This window comes from Macadamia integrifolia, chromosome 3 (genome assembly GCF_013358625.1).
Source record: "Macadamia integrifolia cultivar HAES 741 chromosome 3, SCU_Mint_v3, whole genome shotgun sequence".
Classification (NCBI taxonomy): Eukaryota; Viridiplantae; Streptophyta; class Magnoliopsida; order Proteales; family Proteaceae; genus Macadamia; species Macadamia integrifolia.
Window position 1 is genome coordinate 30,653,541 of NC_056559.1, and position 14,788 is coordinate 30,668,328.

General features: G+C 36.7%; 1 protein-coding gene and 1 non-coding gene across 4 annotated transcripts; both read right to left on the minus strand.

The window, feature by feature from the left end:
* Positions 1-532: 532 nt before the first annotated feature.
* LOC122074895 (VQ motif-containing protein 9-like) lies at positions 533-7,490 on the minus strand. 3 transcript variants are annotated; one of them, XR_006139081.1, is made up of 3 exons: positions 6,177-7,490; positions 1,069-1,132; positions 533-910 (listed from the first exon to the last, which is right to left on the minus strand). XR_006139081.1 is itself a non-coding variant. In XM_042639884.1 (2 exons), exon 1 carries the CDS (start codon positions 7,278-7,280, stop codon positions 6,204-6,206), a length of 1,077 nt encoding a protein of 358 aa, XP_042495818.1. In that variant the 5' UTR covers positions 7,281-7,490; the 3' UTR covers positions 533-1,132; positions 6,177-6,203. The 3 variants fall into 3 exon arrangements, 1 of the variants encoding a protein (XP_042495818.1); XR_006139080.1 differs by having other exon boundaries at positions 1,009-1,132; XM_042639884.1 differs by having other exon boundaries at positions 533-1,132.
* Positions 7,491-12,300: 4,810 nt separating this feature from the next.
* On the minus strand, positions 12,301-12,382 carry TRNAS-CGA. The gene has a single exon. It is a non-coding gene; the product is annotated as a tRNA-Ser (tRNA).
* Between the last annotated feature and the right edge of the window lie 2,406 nt (positions 12,383-14,788).

A 14,788-nucleotide genomic window follows, 5' to 3' on the forward strand; every position in this document is an offset into this window, starting at 1 on the left:
AATCCATTCCTAACATAAAAGGTCAAAAGATGGGCCACAGAGCAGCTTAATTTTGACTTGGAAGACGTGGCTCACATGACAAGCAGACAGATAGTGAGAGATTGAGTCACACAATCAAAGAGTATATCCATGAGATGTCTGAAGAATATAGCAATTCTGACCCATTGAAATTAGAGTAATACAAGAAATCAGCACAAGAAGGTCAAAATAGTGATGAATAAAGGAGTATAAGCTGTCTGGTGCTGTATATCCATGAAAAGTCTAAAGATAGCACTTCTGATTCATTGAAATTAGAGCAACACAATAACTTAGCATAAGTATGTCATCATGAAAAATCTTAAAAAATATAGCAACTCTGATTCATTGAAATTAGAGCAATAAAAGAAATCAGCACAAGTAGGTCATCATGAAAAGTCCGAAGAATATAGCAATCTTTTTCATATAAATTAGAGCAATACAAGAACTAAGCACAAGTAGGTCAAAATGGTGATGAGTAAAGGAGTATCAGCTGTATGCTGCTGTAAATCCATGAAAAGTCTAAAGAATATGGAAATTCTGATTCATTGAAATTAGAGTAATACAAGAAATCAGCACAGGTAGGTCAATGGTGATGAATGAAGGAGTATAAGCTGTCTGGTGCATCAATGACCAATCAAGAAAGAAGATGAGGCATCCTACAACAACAGATCCTGCACTGAAGGTCGAAGTGTTGTCTTATCTACACACTATAAGGACGCAACATTTACATAACCACATGCCAAGCTAGTCACTTCATGTCAACCTAGCCATGATTGCGATGAGATCTACCAATCTGAAGGAAAATGTATATGTTGGAGATGAACTAACTTGCAACAAATTCATTCATTGGGGATTAGTATTGCCCTTTCCCCATAAACTAGGCTTGAGAGCCCTGCAGAAAAAATCCAATCCTCTATGACATAAAACATTTACCATGAATCACCTTTCTAATGGCAGAGTTCAGTTTCTTATAATGGGTCAATGGCGCACCTAGAGATGCCACAATGCATAGCTAAGGAGTATGGACAGATGCACCAAACAAAGAATTACCAGCAATCATAAACGTCTGACCGCAGCTGAAGGGATAACTTAGTTCCACCAAGAACGGATACCCCTGTAAAGTTCATTTCACCAGTACAGTTACAAAGTTAGGGCGAAAAAGAAAATAAATTCTTAAATAAAGCCTCCCCGAAGTTCTACGGTTGCATGTATCTTCAACCATTTTAACTTACTCTATTGGCAAATCTGTTGGTAAAGAACTGACGACATTAAAACCTCACATTAGCAACATCAAGTCAAATTTTCTCAGCAAGATAATAAGCTGTTCAAAACAAAGTAACACGCAACAGCTCTCTTTTTCAGAACAAATTACAGGCTCATAAATCTGTGTTATCTTCCATCACTGGCTGTAACTCTATCTACAAAGAGCCGATTACCAGTCCCCGATTTACACTTAAAAGAGACAATTTAACCCAAACTGAAGCAATCAACACCAAATCCACACTGGAATATCAGAAAACATACCAAGGAGTGCATCGTAACTTGGAGAAACCCAGAAAGAAAAACTGCAAAAATTCAATCAGAACTTGGACTTTGGATTTTAGTGGGTCAATGAAGAAATTACTCAGGTAACAAAATTCAGTGAGAAGTACTGATAAGAACGGGGGCATAACTTGCTATGGTACAAGTAGAATGGTGCACATTGATGTGGTCAAGGGTTTGACAAAAAAGACAAGAATTGTCCCAAGAGAGAATTTGGCTTTCTACTTTAACATAAGCTAACTGTAGTTAGTCATGCAGAAGCTAAGGCAGTTCAACCATGCAACAATCTTGAGTTTTGAGCCACAAGTCCAAAGTGACTGAATCATAGTTGTCAAGGCAACAATATGACCCAAGGCGGTGGAGGGGTGCCTAAGCGCTTAGGCAACTAAGGTGCTCAAGTGTTATTCTTTTATCTCCTCTCTTTTTTAACATCATTTATTATGATATAATATATACCTTATAATAAAAAAATCAACATTAAGCCACACATCAAATCAAAAAAAAATCAACATTAAACCACATCAAGTCATTAAAAATCAACATTAAGTCACATCAAGTCATCAAAAAATCAACATTAAGCCACATCAAGTCATCAAAAATCAACATAGAACTAGAAGACAACAAAACTAAAAAAGCAAGCCATTGAAAAAGTTTGAAACAATCAAAGCATACATTCAGTTTATATTGTTCTTGGAAAATAGGATCTTATCTATAAGTAATTAAACTACTCTTGATTTAAAGAAATGTTCTTGTTCTCTAACAAGTTTGAATGGTCAAATGATTTTATTTTTACATGAGATTTTTTGTATCAAGCAGAGCATAAAACCAGCTTTCCAACAAATCCAACATTGTTTGAATCTGAATTAAATTGAAGGAGTTGTGTTCTGGTCAAACATTATTTGGTGTGCACGAATGTATTTAAAATTGCCCCTGAATGGGAATAATTTTTAGACTTCAAAACAAAATATTAATTTTCCGCTCTTTTGGTTTTTAGTGATGTTCTATCACAATAAGATTCATGAAATTTTTTGATTTAAGGGGGAAAAACCCTAGCATTTGAAAGTTAAAAATCACCCCTACAACTGAAAATTAGTTTTTGTTCTTGAACTGGGGAGTTGACTTTTTATCCATTTGGAATTTGAATTTTTTACTATTTTTTATTACATTCTTTTTTTTTAGGGGGAGTGTATTAAGTAAATGGAGAGATAATTACAACAGAGTCATTGGATCGTAAAAGCCAATCCAATATGCCAACACCCCCATCACTCTATTAGAGGAGAGCATGCAAACGGATGTATAATATTCTGGGTGAACCATAGCCATGAGTCTTTCAGTTTTAATCAGGTTAGAATAAAAATTAGGGAGTTTCAAGTTGGTAGGAGTACTCAGCCATTCAAATGAATTCACGATTAAAGAGTAAATCTTGCCAGTTTTATACTCATCTTTTCGGCCTTTAGCCTTTTAACTTTTATTCATCAGAACCTACCACTTTTTAATTTGGGTGTCACTAGATTAGCTACTTGGTGCTGTCTGCAAACACGGATAAATATTTTTGATTGACATGATATGAGTTTGATTACAAGTTATCACTATTGTTAGTTCTTGAAAATATCCTATCTCTTGGTCAACTGGAAGCAATGAACTCTTCTCATTCCACTGCTGATTTGTTCAACACCTTTTCATAAACTAATGGCAACCTTGTTTATCTATTTTTGAGGATCTAGAGTTCAGAATGAAGACACATTAGACAAAAAGAGAAAGGGATTAAGGGATAAAAGAAGAGGACCAACAGAACTAATTGTAGAGACTAGCAGGAAAAGAAAATAAACGACAAGCTAGAAAGCAAAACCATAAGGATGCCAAGTGAACAAGCTACGACCTGGGAATACAGCAATAAGGAGAAATAGCTATGATTCTTACTCTATACCAAAACAATACCGCATTGCTTAAGTTCATTAGCTCTATACAATTTTGACTTGGGAACAAAGAAGTAAACCCTAAAATAGCTACAGAATATTTTATTTTTTTTTGGGCCACAGCCACTGAAAACAACTCTTAAACCACATCAGCATATACATAAACTTTATGAAAGAAAACTAGTCTGGCAAAGGAAACGAATTCACAGAAGTCCACATTTCTCTCTGGACTCCATGATTAGCCAGAAAATCAACCATGTCATTCACCGTCTTGAGCACCTCCAGGAACAAGCAGTTCACCTGTGAATCAAGGAACTTTATATGTCTAATTTCATGAGAGAATCTCCAAGCTTATTTGTTAGAAGAGACCCAACCAAAGATTGTCGCTGAATAATCCCCCACCATATGTTTTGAAATCATTCAATCATATCCAACTCTGGAACCAATTGAAGAAAACTAGATCTGCCCTTCCAGAACTTCCTTCACTAATTGGGCCTGAATTCACCTTGTACATGTCCTGCATTTGATCTGAGGAATTCCCAACCCCAGAAAGGCCCAGATTTTCCTTAGAAGAACCATCAAAATTGATTTTGACATCACATCTAAATGGAAAGACGACCACATTCTTCTTTCCATAGGGATGTTTGAATTTATTACATATGGCGAATCAGTGAAAAAAAAGTGATCAAACATCTCTAAAAGAGTGGATCAGCCATAGCCCAAGATCCTGCTCACACCCTAATGTTCTCAATCACTTAAACTCAGATAAAAAGATGTTCCAGGTGCATTCCTCTCCTCTCACAACGGCAATAGTTTAGGACTGCAAAGGAACTACTCAGTGCCCCAAATGGACTCACATTTCAAAACCACATAAGCCTCACGTTGGAAAAAGTCCAATAGACACTAAACTTCGTTGGGCAATGAAAGCTTAATCACTTTGCAAAAGAACACTGGAGAAATTGGTGGTTGAATGATTTCCTATCCTCCTCCACATGATGCATATAAAGGGGAAGAGACAACAACTTGTCCTCCTTAGCTCATAGGTATTCGCAATCATAACCTTTTCAAGGCTATCTCCCACCCTGAACCCTTAAATTTAGAAAGGGCTGATGTGGATGTCCTAGGTTATTTGAGTGAAACAACTGAAATATAGCATTAAGGAGAAACAAACAATAAAAAAAAGAAAAGAGATTTGGTGGTGAGAAAACTTAAAACAGCAAACTATTTCAACTCTATTATAGTTTCAGTGTTATCTACCAACATGATACAGCTAACATCAAATACCTTTTACCTCTCTGAAGGGAATTAATGCTATACAATTCCTTGGGCCATAACTAGGCTTCCTTTTTACAGCTTTGTGAATAATTTCAGCTGTCTTGCACTTTCTCCATTGTTTTCAACAGAGGAAATATACAAATCCACTTTTCCATCAAAACCTGTCTCCAGAGCGGTGGGCTGGCATACATCCCTAAAATCTGACAAGAGGATCCATTACAATAGTACAACTCCCAAAGTAGAAATCATGGGTGGAAACACAAATTCCGAGCCCGGGATCATCAATCAACGACGAGGCCAGTTTCAAAGGAAGAATCTGATACCCACAGAGGGCCTTATATCTCTGGTTTTGTTTGCCAATTCTCAGTTGTCCAAAACAAAGTCTCAAACTACAGTTTCTTTTTTCCCCTGAATAGATAAGCAAGCAAATAAATGGTGCAACTTGCACAAATCTTAGGTTGAAACTTAGAGTTAGCATAGATTATCTAGGGGTTAAAGAAGGATCATTATAGAGGAGGGATTACTAGATACTGTTTGTTCTTATCTGACCTGACTCCACCTACTCACAGTTTTCATATCACTTCTAAACAATGTGCAGGCATTGACTTCCTAATTGAACATCTTGTTCCAGGGGAGGCTTACACTCGGCAAATAATGCAACAGACAACATGGATAAAGGAGGGTAATGATGCAAGTACATGAGGATTGTGCAGGAAGTCTTTGCACTATTAGCTTGCAACGGCAAGAGGCTATATTATTTGCATTAACCAACCAATGAGGAGAGACATGACTCATTCAAGAATAAGTGATGGAATCATCTGGAAGCACCCGGTTACCAGATTATAATACAATTATAATTGCGATTCATAATTGATTGAATTCACCAAATTTACAGTGGCTTCAACAAAATCAGAGCCCAAATCGCAGAAGTATTTAATTTTGACCATGACAATGATGGTTTAGATTTCTTGCTGGAGAGAAGTACGATTCTGGAAATATAATCTTGACTGTAAGCTTATCTCAAGGACCCCAATTACATATTCCTCAAGAAGTCAAATGATTGCACACATGAGAAAAAAAGCTAGGAAAAGAATATAAATTGAAAATTCATAAACCCTATCAGCTTAATTTATATATTGCAAGAGGCTTTAATGTTTTATCAATAGCCACTACAACAAATGCAACATTTTGACTTGAATTTAAGGGAGAGAACTATCTACCCATCATAAACAGAAGAACATCTACTGTTGGTTCTGTCTATGATATTCATTTACAGACTAAAGTTCCAATTTTTAACCAGTGCAAGATCTCGTTCCTCCTGACGACCGCCAATCCCCTCTATCCCAACCCAAATGTACAGTAAAAGTAATAACAAAAAAAAGGGAGGAGACCTAAATTGAGCTCCAGCAAGCAAAGAAGGCTTACCTTCTCTGCTTTGTGATGTACTGAACCTCATAAATCCCTCCACCTTGGACTGGACACGGGCAACCTTGGCGACGGAGGGAACTGAGGAAACCCTAATTGACCCGAAGTCGGGGAGAACAAAAACGTCGGCGAAAGCAGAGGATATGGCGACCGCGGTGATGGAAGCTTCCCGAATGGGAGAGGCGACGAAGGCATCAGAAACTGTGACGGAGACATCGCCGCTGTAGGGGAAGGAAGCAGAATCTGCTGTTGCTGCTGCAAGTGCGACTGCGACTGTGGCTGCTGTGGTGGCGGTCGTAATGGGCCAGCGTTGTTGTTCCACCGAGGCGACACCTGTGGCTGCAATGAGTTAAGGTTATTCCACCGAGGCGACACCAAAGGCGAGAGCCCAGAGGAGAAGCGCTTGGATTCGGAATCGACGGTCGACATGGAGCCCTGGAGGTACCTCATGTAGGCGGAGATGGGTGATTCCGCTGCAGCATGGACGGCTGGGAAAGGCGGGAGAGGCGATAAAGGAGACACTGACCTTCCATTATTGTTGCCCACAAAGTTTCCGGCGCTGTTGATGTTTACAGCGTTGTTTGCAAGGGTAGCAACATTGGCAGCACCACCTGTTGCGGCAGCGGTGGGGGGAGGAAGAATGGTATTGGCTAGGGGAGCTGGAGGTCGAGGGCTTAGATGGGCAAGTGGTGGAGGCCTAATACGCTGAAGGCGAGAGCTTTGGGGCTTGGGAGGGTGGATGGGTGGTGGAGTAGAGAAGTTTCGTTCATGGGCAGGGGAGCCTGTGAGCTTCTGAACTACATCTCTGAAATCATTCTTGTTTATGTTATACACCGGAGGTTGATGCTGCTGTTGTTGCTGTTGACTTTGCTGTAGCTGCTGCTGCTGCTGCTGCTGATTATGGTGGAGGTCAAGAGGATATCTTCTGATGGGTGGGGGTCTTGAATCTTTAGATATCTTGTGAGAGATTCTATTGAGCTGCTTGAGATACTGATCTCTGCCATTGCTGCTGTTATTGTTCTGGTGATGGTGCTGGTTGTAGTTGCTGTTGCTGCTGCTATTGTTGCTGGTGGAGTCACCAGATGAGTGACAGCTTTTTTCCATTATACCCTATCTACTCTCTCTCTCTCTCTCTCTCTCTCTAGTCTCTTCCCCACTTTGTCCCGCGCCAGGATCAGGATCAGGAGTAGGGTAGATGATATCTTCTCTTCTTTATCTCAAATGATGGTTTCTTTGTTCTCATCCTAAAGAAATTGGGTTAAACTCTTAGAAAGAGAAGAGAAGTGTAGATTCGTTCTTCAACTTTGATTGTCCTCACCAAAATTAAGATTTATAATTTCTAAGTTTATGAGAGAGAGAGAGAGAGAGAGAGAGAGAGAGAGAGAGAGATTTATGTGAGGAATAAAAAATATAAAAAGGGTTATAAAAATAGATAAAAATGGATAAAAAAAAAGAAAAAAAAGACTGTTCTTCTGTCACTCTCTCTGTCTTTTTCCTTTCTTTTCTCAGAGAAAAGATAAGAAAAATAATGGGAAAACATCATAGATGACCCGCAAAAGAAGGCACCGTTCGTCAAAAGGAATGCGTTTGAAAGACGTCCGCTACAGAAAATGACTCTTTTAAAATTCTTAAGGGACGAGTTCAATTATACGGTGCTAACTTTATTGTTTAATAATTACTATTTAATTAAATAGTAATTATTCATATAACGGTTCGGTTTAAATTTAAATACAGGTTTTTGGTTTTACCTTCCAAACTCGTTTATGGATTTGTACACTAACCAGGTTGAGACTTACCTATTAAAAAAAAACAGTTAAGACACTTAGAGAGAATGGTTCAATTAAGCACAATTGGGAGGAGAGAGAGAGAGAGAGACAAAATTCTCATTGTTGCACCCGTGTGTGTTGTAGAGGATCCATTTCCAATCATATGTGATGGGATGAGCCTCCGCCAATTCTAATTCAGTCAAAATCAACTTAAATTGATTGGGATTTGACCTGAATTGATTGATTTGTTGATTAGAATCAGAATTAAGATCCAATGTCCTTCCTCAAACTATAGGTGAGAAACCTCTTCAGATTTGTGGAGAGGGATTAGGGATTTTGGGGTTTCCTTATTTAGATTGGATCGATCCTAACTGAACCAATAGGAGGAATCTACAAGCCGATTCTAGGTTTTTAAACCATGGTTTTCCATCCTTAAGTCGTATATCAAAGTACCAACCACCAATACGGGGCTGGGTCAGAGGCATTTATGAGGTTTTACCCAGCCCCGTTTTCGATTAGTTAATACCATTAATGTGCAAGGTGAGGAGAGGAACTAGGGATTTTGGAGCTCGATTCCGGCCCATCCGGATTATAATTGAATCAATACGGTTAGGAATTTGCAGGCCAATTCTAGGGTTAATTTCTAGACCGATCCAGATTCCAAGTTTTTGAACCATGGGTTTTCCATTCAACCCATAACCACTAAGGGCTGGGTGAAGCCTCTTGTCGGGTTTTACCCACCCCGTTCCATTAATTTATACCAATTCCGTTCAAGGTGAAGAGGTTAACGGTCAAATATGTTCGTTGATTAGACATTACTTGTACAAGAATATGAAAGTGATGAATAAAAAAACTCTCTTAAATTGGTATCGGTATTAATCTCAGCAGAAACTAATCTGATATCAATATAGATTGGATAGATTTATCCTTATTTTTTTCCTTCCATAAATTAATATAAATCCGCCGTTTTTGTACTGATTTTTTTTCAAACCATGTCCAGTAACGGTCAATATGTTTTGGCTCCCAACAGCCACACATTTGAAGGAGGAAATCTCTTTCTCTAAATGGAGAATTTTGTGGTGTGGCCAATAGCCATGTCAGTGTTGGGCATCTAGAGGGGAATGGGAAACCCAGAAATCTATTCTATAGATGAGGGGATGGTCCAGGGCCTTTGATGCTCTCTTAATTCTGAAAGGAAAGATAATTGAAAGTGGAAGTGAATTCTGGTCGGTATCACTTGATAGTTACATTTAGCTTTTTGGGGTTCAAAAGGGTTGGAGGAGAGAAAGCCCACACTGCTTGCTACTTTTTTTGTTTAACTCGATTCTGAATAAATCCAATTATACATGCATTGAGTCCAATTGAGTTAGACCGAGTCTGGCTGATTTGGGGTTTTAAAACCCTCAATTGGGATTTGAATAGGTCCTGGCCGATTTTGATTCTCAATCAAATTGGAATCGATTAGGATCAGTGAGGAATTGGTTGGAATTGGCTAAAGCATGCCCCAACCCTAGTTTTATATAGGGATTGGTCGAGCTGAATTGGACAAAATCATGGTAGGTCTTGATGGATTTCGAGTTTGAATTTGACTGAAATCGATCAGAATCAATGAGAAATTGATCGAAATCACCATAACCTTGGTTTTTATTAGAGTATCACCCGAATCGAATCAGCCAGAATCATGATTGGCCTTGGCCGATTCAAGCCCAATTCTTGAAACTCTAACCTAGTGACAAAATTTGAGATGATTCAACTCAAAATCAATGGAGGTGGATTCTATATGTAATTTCTTTTTCCTTTTTTTTTTTTCCAGAAGAATAATGTTATTTGAATGTGTGGTCTTTGCATCCAGACATAGAGGAGGTAAAATGACGATCACACCCGTATAAAATATAAAATACCCACACCTTGTTGATGCCTCTACACTCTCCTCATTGGTCCCATGCTGATGCATATACCCCATTCTCAGGTAGAATTCTTCTTCCTTTCTTTTTATTTTTAAATCATTTATGAGAGTGGGATATGTCCTTCCCTCACTTTAGGGTGGTGCAACAATATAAATATGAGAACAACAAGAAATCATAATGGCATATTTTTTGTTTAAACCAAAGTTTTGTTACAACAGTAACAATGACCTAATTTTATCAACTAAAGCCTTAGCCCACAGCCTTAACTCACAGGGCTGTGAATTTGAAAACTCTAATTAGGGATCCTAATATCCTGATGGACACTTATATTAGTAATTAATATTTTTTCTTTTCTTTTGATAAAAAAAAAAAAAAAAAATTATGATGGTGGGCTCAAAGATAGCAACTAAAGTAAATCATCCATGCTTCCTTACACAATTCTATTATCTATAGTTTTCTATGGGGAAGACTAGAAGTTTAGGACACCAAGTGGAAAAGGTTTGCAGGGATGATATGATAGCCTCATCCTTTACAAAAGTAGAAATTCCATCCATGTTGATGGTTTTACTAGCGTTCATATTGGTCCATGTGCTAGTGTAGAGACTACATTGCTTTTACGGAACTCTTGTAATTCACATGTGGAGAGATTATGCACAATTTGATTAAAAGGGGAAAAGGTTCTCTGAGCCCCTAACACGAGGAACGTTAATACCTGTCTATGTCTATCCCTTTCTTCCTCCCATTAAATGACCTCATTGGTGGGCTACACTATGCCACTTGCTGAAAGAACCATTTCCCAATTGAAAGTTAGAATGTTCCAAATCATGAAAGCACTATAATAACATAGATGATTTGTACGATTGGACTAAATTTTATCAACAATTATAGGTGGTGTGGAAACGATTCAAACGTAGATCGTGAATGAACCATTCCCATTCCTTCAAGGGATTTGGTTTTTCTAGTTTGATGCCTTGTTATGTACCATGGCAAGTTTTATAGGAATTAACATTTGTGGACAAGAAAGACTCCAATCTCCTCTACTCACATGTGGACCTCTTGATTAATGTCCTCAGCATATTTTGAATTTGACGAATCAAATTTTATATGAATTTAGTCTTTAAAATCGGATCAAAATCAATAAAGTATCGATTGGTCGATTTAGTCAGTTTTTAGTCCTTTATTGGTTTTGATTTTCTGATTAATTATCTTTATTGGTTGTTTATGGGTTATCAATCCATAAAAATCAATATTATTAACATGTAGAACCTTCACCTCCGGGGTCCAGTCCAGCCCGGAAATAGAACCCAGACCCCATTCTGATCCAAACATTTCTGCAAAGGGGGGGGGGGGGGCTAGAGCATTGCCCCCTCCTATCAAACTTCAATAAGCAACTTAAAATGAGTTCGTATGGGTTTATATATAATATATAGCTTGACTTTTTTATAAGTATAATATAATTCAATGATTAAGTATATATAAATAAATAAAAGCAAATTATTAAATTGTCACAAAGGCATGTTATTTTTTTTTAAATGTCACAAGACATCCTCTACCACATGGATAGATTATATGTTCATTTTGATAGTTGGATAACGAGGACATGGTCCAGATTAGCTACATCCCAAATAAATGGCTTTCATAAACATTACCTTCCATTGTTAATGGATAATATATAAATAAATATAATTTATTGATTTTGGCTATTAATCATTCTCGTGCTAAGCATACTAGAATCTGAGAATTTTTCTATTGAGGAAGTTATTTTGCACCATAGAACAGATAAAATACACCCATTTAGGGTCATAAATGTCAGCCTATTGTTGTATAGAGTTGATAATAAACCCTATTAGTCTATGATATCCATAATTGATCTTTGCTGAAGGTAAACAGTCCCCTTTTTTACTGAATACAAATCTGATTGTTTAGTCCAATTTTGATTCTCTTGGTCAGATTCAGTTTGTTTCAACCTCCAAATTGACACCGAAAACTAAAGCGGCATTTGAACCATGAAAGAAATTAAAAACAACATATGTATGAGTCAACCGAATTCCCAACCTCAATTAGAGAATAAGAAGTTCAACCGAGGAAAAAACAGAAGAAGAAGCTTGGATGGTAAAAGAAATGATGACTAAACTAGAGATTGAAATATGCCGATAAAAATTATAAAATGATGTTAAATGAGATTTAGAGTATATAAAATGGAAGAGGGTTCTTAAGCAAATGACACAAGGAAACACACCAATGAGGAGCGATGAATTTATATGTAAAAGAGAGAGAGATGATGGTTTATTTAGTGTATGTTCCATGGTTTGCTCAGCTTTCCTTTTTCCAGGAAGAATAACCTCTAATGGTCCAACCAAAACATGAGAATGGGTCATTGGGCCAAGAAGTAAAGACCAAGCCAATGAGGCATTGCTAAAGCTCATCTGAAGCCAATCTGTCTGCAAAAAGCGTCGACAGCAGGATTCGAACCTGCGCAGGCAAAGCCCAACAGATTTCGAGTCTGTCTCCTTAACCACTCGGACATATCGACTAGTTTCTTTAGACCTTATAGAATATTTTGACATGTAATAGACGCGTAAGCTAAAATCATAAAATAAAATAATGCACGTTGCCCCATTTGACATAGTTTCATTTGGTTTTATAATTAAGACTTAGAGTCCATTTTATAACATTTCTGTCATTTCTGTTTCAAGAAACGATAAAAACATAAATTTTCGTTTCTAAAAACATAAACGGAATTGAAGGTGTTTGATAAGTAATATTTCTGAATGTCAATAGTAACCAGCAAAAGAATGGCCACAAGTTGTTTTCAGAAATTGCGAACAAATTTTACTTGTTTCGCTTGGGTCATTTTTTGAACCATGAATAGGTAAAAATTTCAATTTATATTTTCTGAAAACAAGTGAAACGAAACAGTTTTATTAAATGCTTTTTGTTTCGTTTCTACCATTTTTTGACACATAAATGGCAAAAACGCGTTTCTTGAAACATTATCAAACGGGCCCTTAGTTTTCCTATGGTCACAGTGAAGAAAAACTTTGTCCTTATAATTATGTGAGAGAGGGGAGAAAGAATGTTACTTGGTCGTGTGGTTACTACAACAGTGTATGGGTCGATGGAACGGTAGGAATGCATGTATAAACATCCAACCAGAGGGTTAGAGAATCTTTTCAAGCGTCTTGTGTTTGGTTCCTATTCAACGATCAAATCAATTAAGTGTAATTTTAAGTAACATCTGTAATTTTGATAAGATTTATATATACTAGTGAAAATTAATTTAATGGCCAAATGGATGTTAAATGCATTAGGGAAAAAGATCCCCATGTCACCATGGTGGGATTCATTCCCATGCTCTCTCAAAACGGTAATAGAAAATATTTTCTCTTGATTTGATTATTTGAATAATTTTGAAACAAATTTTTGAATACTTTTCAAATTTGTGGATTCCATTCAACCGTTTGAGAGCATTTGATTATGTTTCAAAATCTTGCAAATATATGTGGAGGGGTCAAAAAATCATTTGCAATATATTTTATCTTAGAGTGAATTAAAAATATTTCTTTCATTTCTCTCACCAAACAAACATTAAAAATGCTATTGGAAAATTTTTAAATATATTAATTATCAAATGCGTTTGATCAAATTTTAAGTATTATTTTTTACTTTATTCCATTTTCCTTTCAAATTGCATTTTGTCAATTCGTCTAAGTTGAATGCTATTTTTTGAGTTTTCTATATTATTTAAATTCATATATGTTATTGTGACAGAGGAGGAGATTCTTACGAACAAGCATGTCAAGATGATCCTATAAGAGAATTTATCTTCGAGGAAGTTTTCAACGGCTATGGGTGAAGAAAAAATTTTACCCAAAAAAAAGAGGTGAAGGAAAACTACACACATCTAGGATCATTATTATTACATTTTTCTATTAGATGAAGTTGAAATTATTCACCCTTCCATAATAATTCATCACACTACTGTGATGATTCACACTCAAGGGATTCCCCTCCACTGTGGATGAAGAATAGCTGGATCCATTTATGTTTATCAAGGTTATGAAAATTAAAATTAAGGATCAAATCCACTAATGTCAATTTTGACTTTAATTGATCAAAATTGATCAAAATAGACTAGAGTCAACTACGTCAATCACAAGTAGCACAATCAACTTTGATTTGAATGAACCCATTTGATCAATCCAATTCCAATTTTGAAACACTATGTTAACAAAAGCTACAAATAATCCCTAACCATCTCAGTTTATTCGATTGCTATGCATAATGAGCATGCAACATGGGTCAACATATGTAGAAAGTTCAGAAAAATTACAAGCATGCCCCTAAATTTTATTGTATGATGAAAGTTTGTGGTATTTACATAATATGGTATAACTTTAAAACATATTTTTACTCTTGCAACGTACTCATTCAGTGTTGAAATTGAAACTCTATGACACTGGCATTTCAGTTTTGAAAAGAATAAAAAATAAGAGGGTTCTCTACCTGGCAACGTGCAATGCAAAGCCATTTACATCATGTACAAGAGCATCAGCAAGTGTGAGATTTTTGTATTCATGAGGTGGGGTAGTCATTTTTCCTTGTGTTTGAGTACATATACAATGCTGCCTGAGAGGGTTCTTTTTTTCTTTTAAAGTGCTTTGTCCGAAAGAAAGTAAGACTATTTTAGTTCATACAATTACCTCCCTTTAATTTATAGGATTCTTTTCCTCGATCAATAATCCACTAATGTAATCTCATGGAATAGATCATTTCCAATTAATTGAATGCCCAATTAGTAATCCAAGGGCTAGGACGGCCCCTGAACATGCATCCTAATATATCGACGTGTATCCCCCTAGTTTATCCTAGCTTTTGCATCATTAATTAAGCGCCCAATTAATTAAAGATGAACTGGATTCTATTTTAATGTTATGTA

Excerpts from the sequence above, each read along its gene's own strand:
- LOC122074895 (XM_042639884.1), bottom strand. The coding sequence starts at position 7,280 with ATGGAAAAAAGCTGTCACTCATCTGGTGACTCCACCAGCAACAATAGC.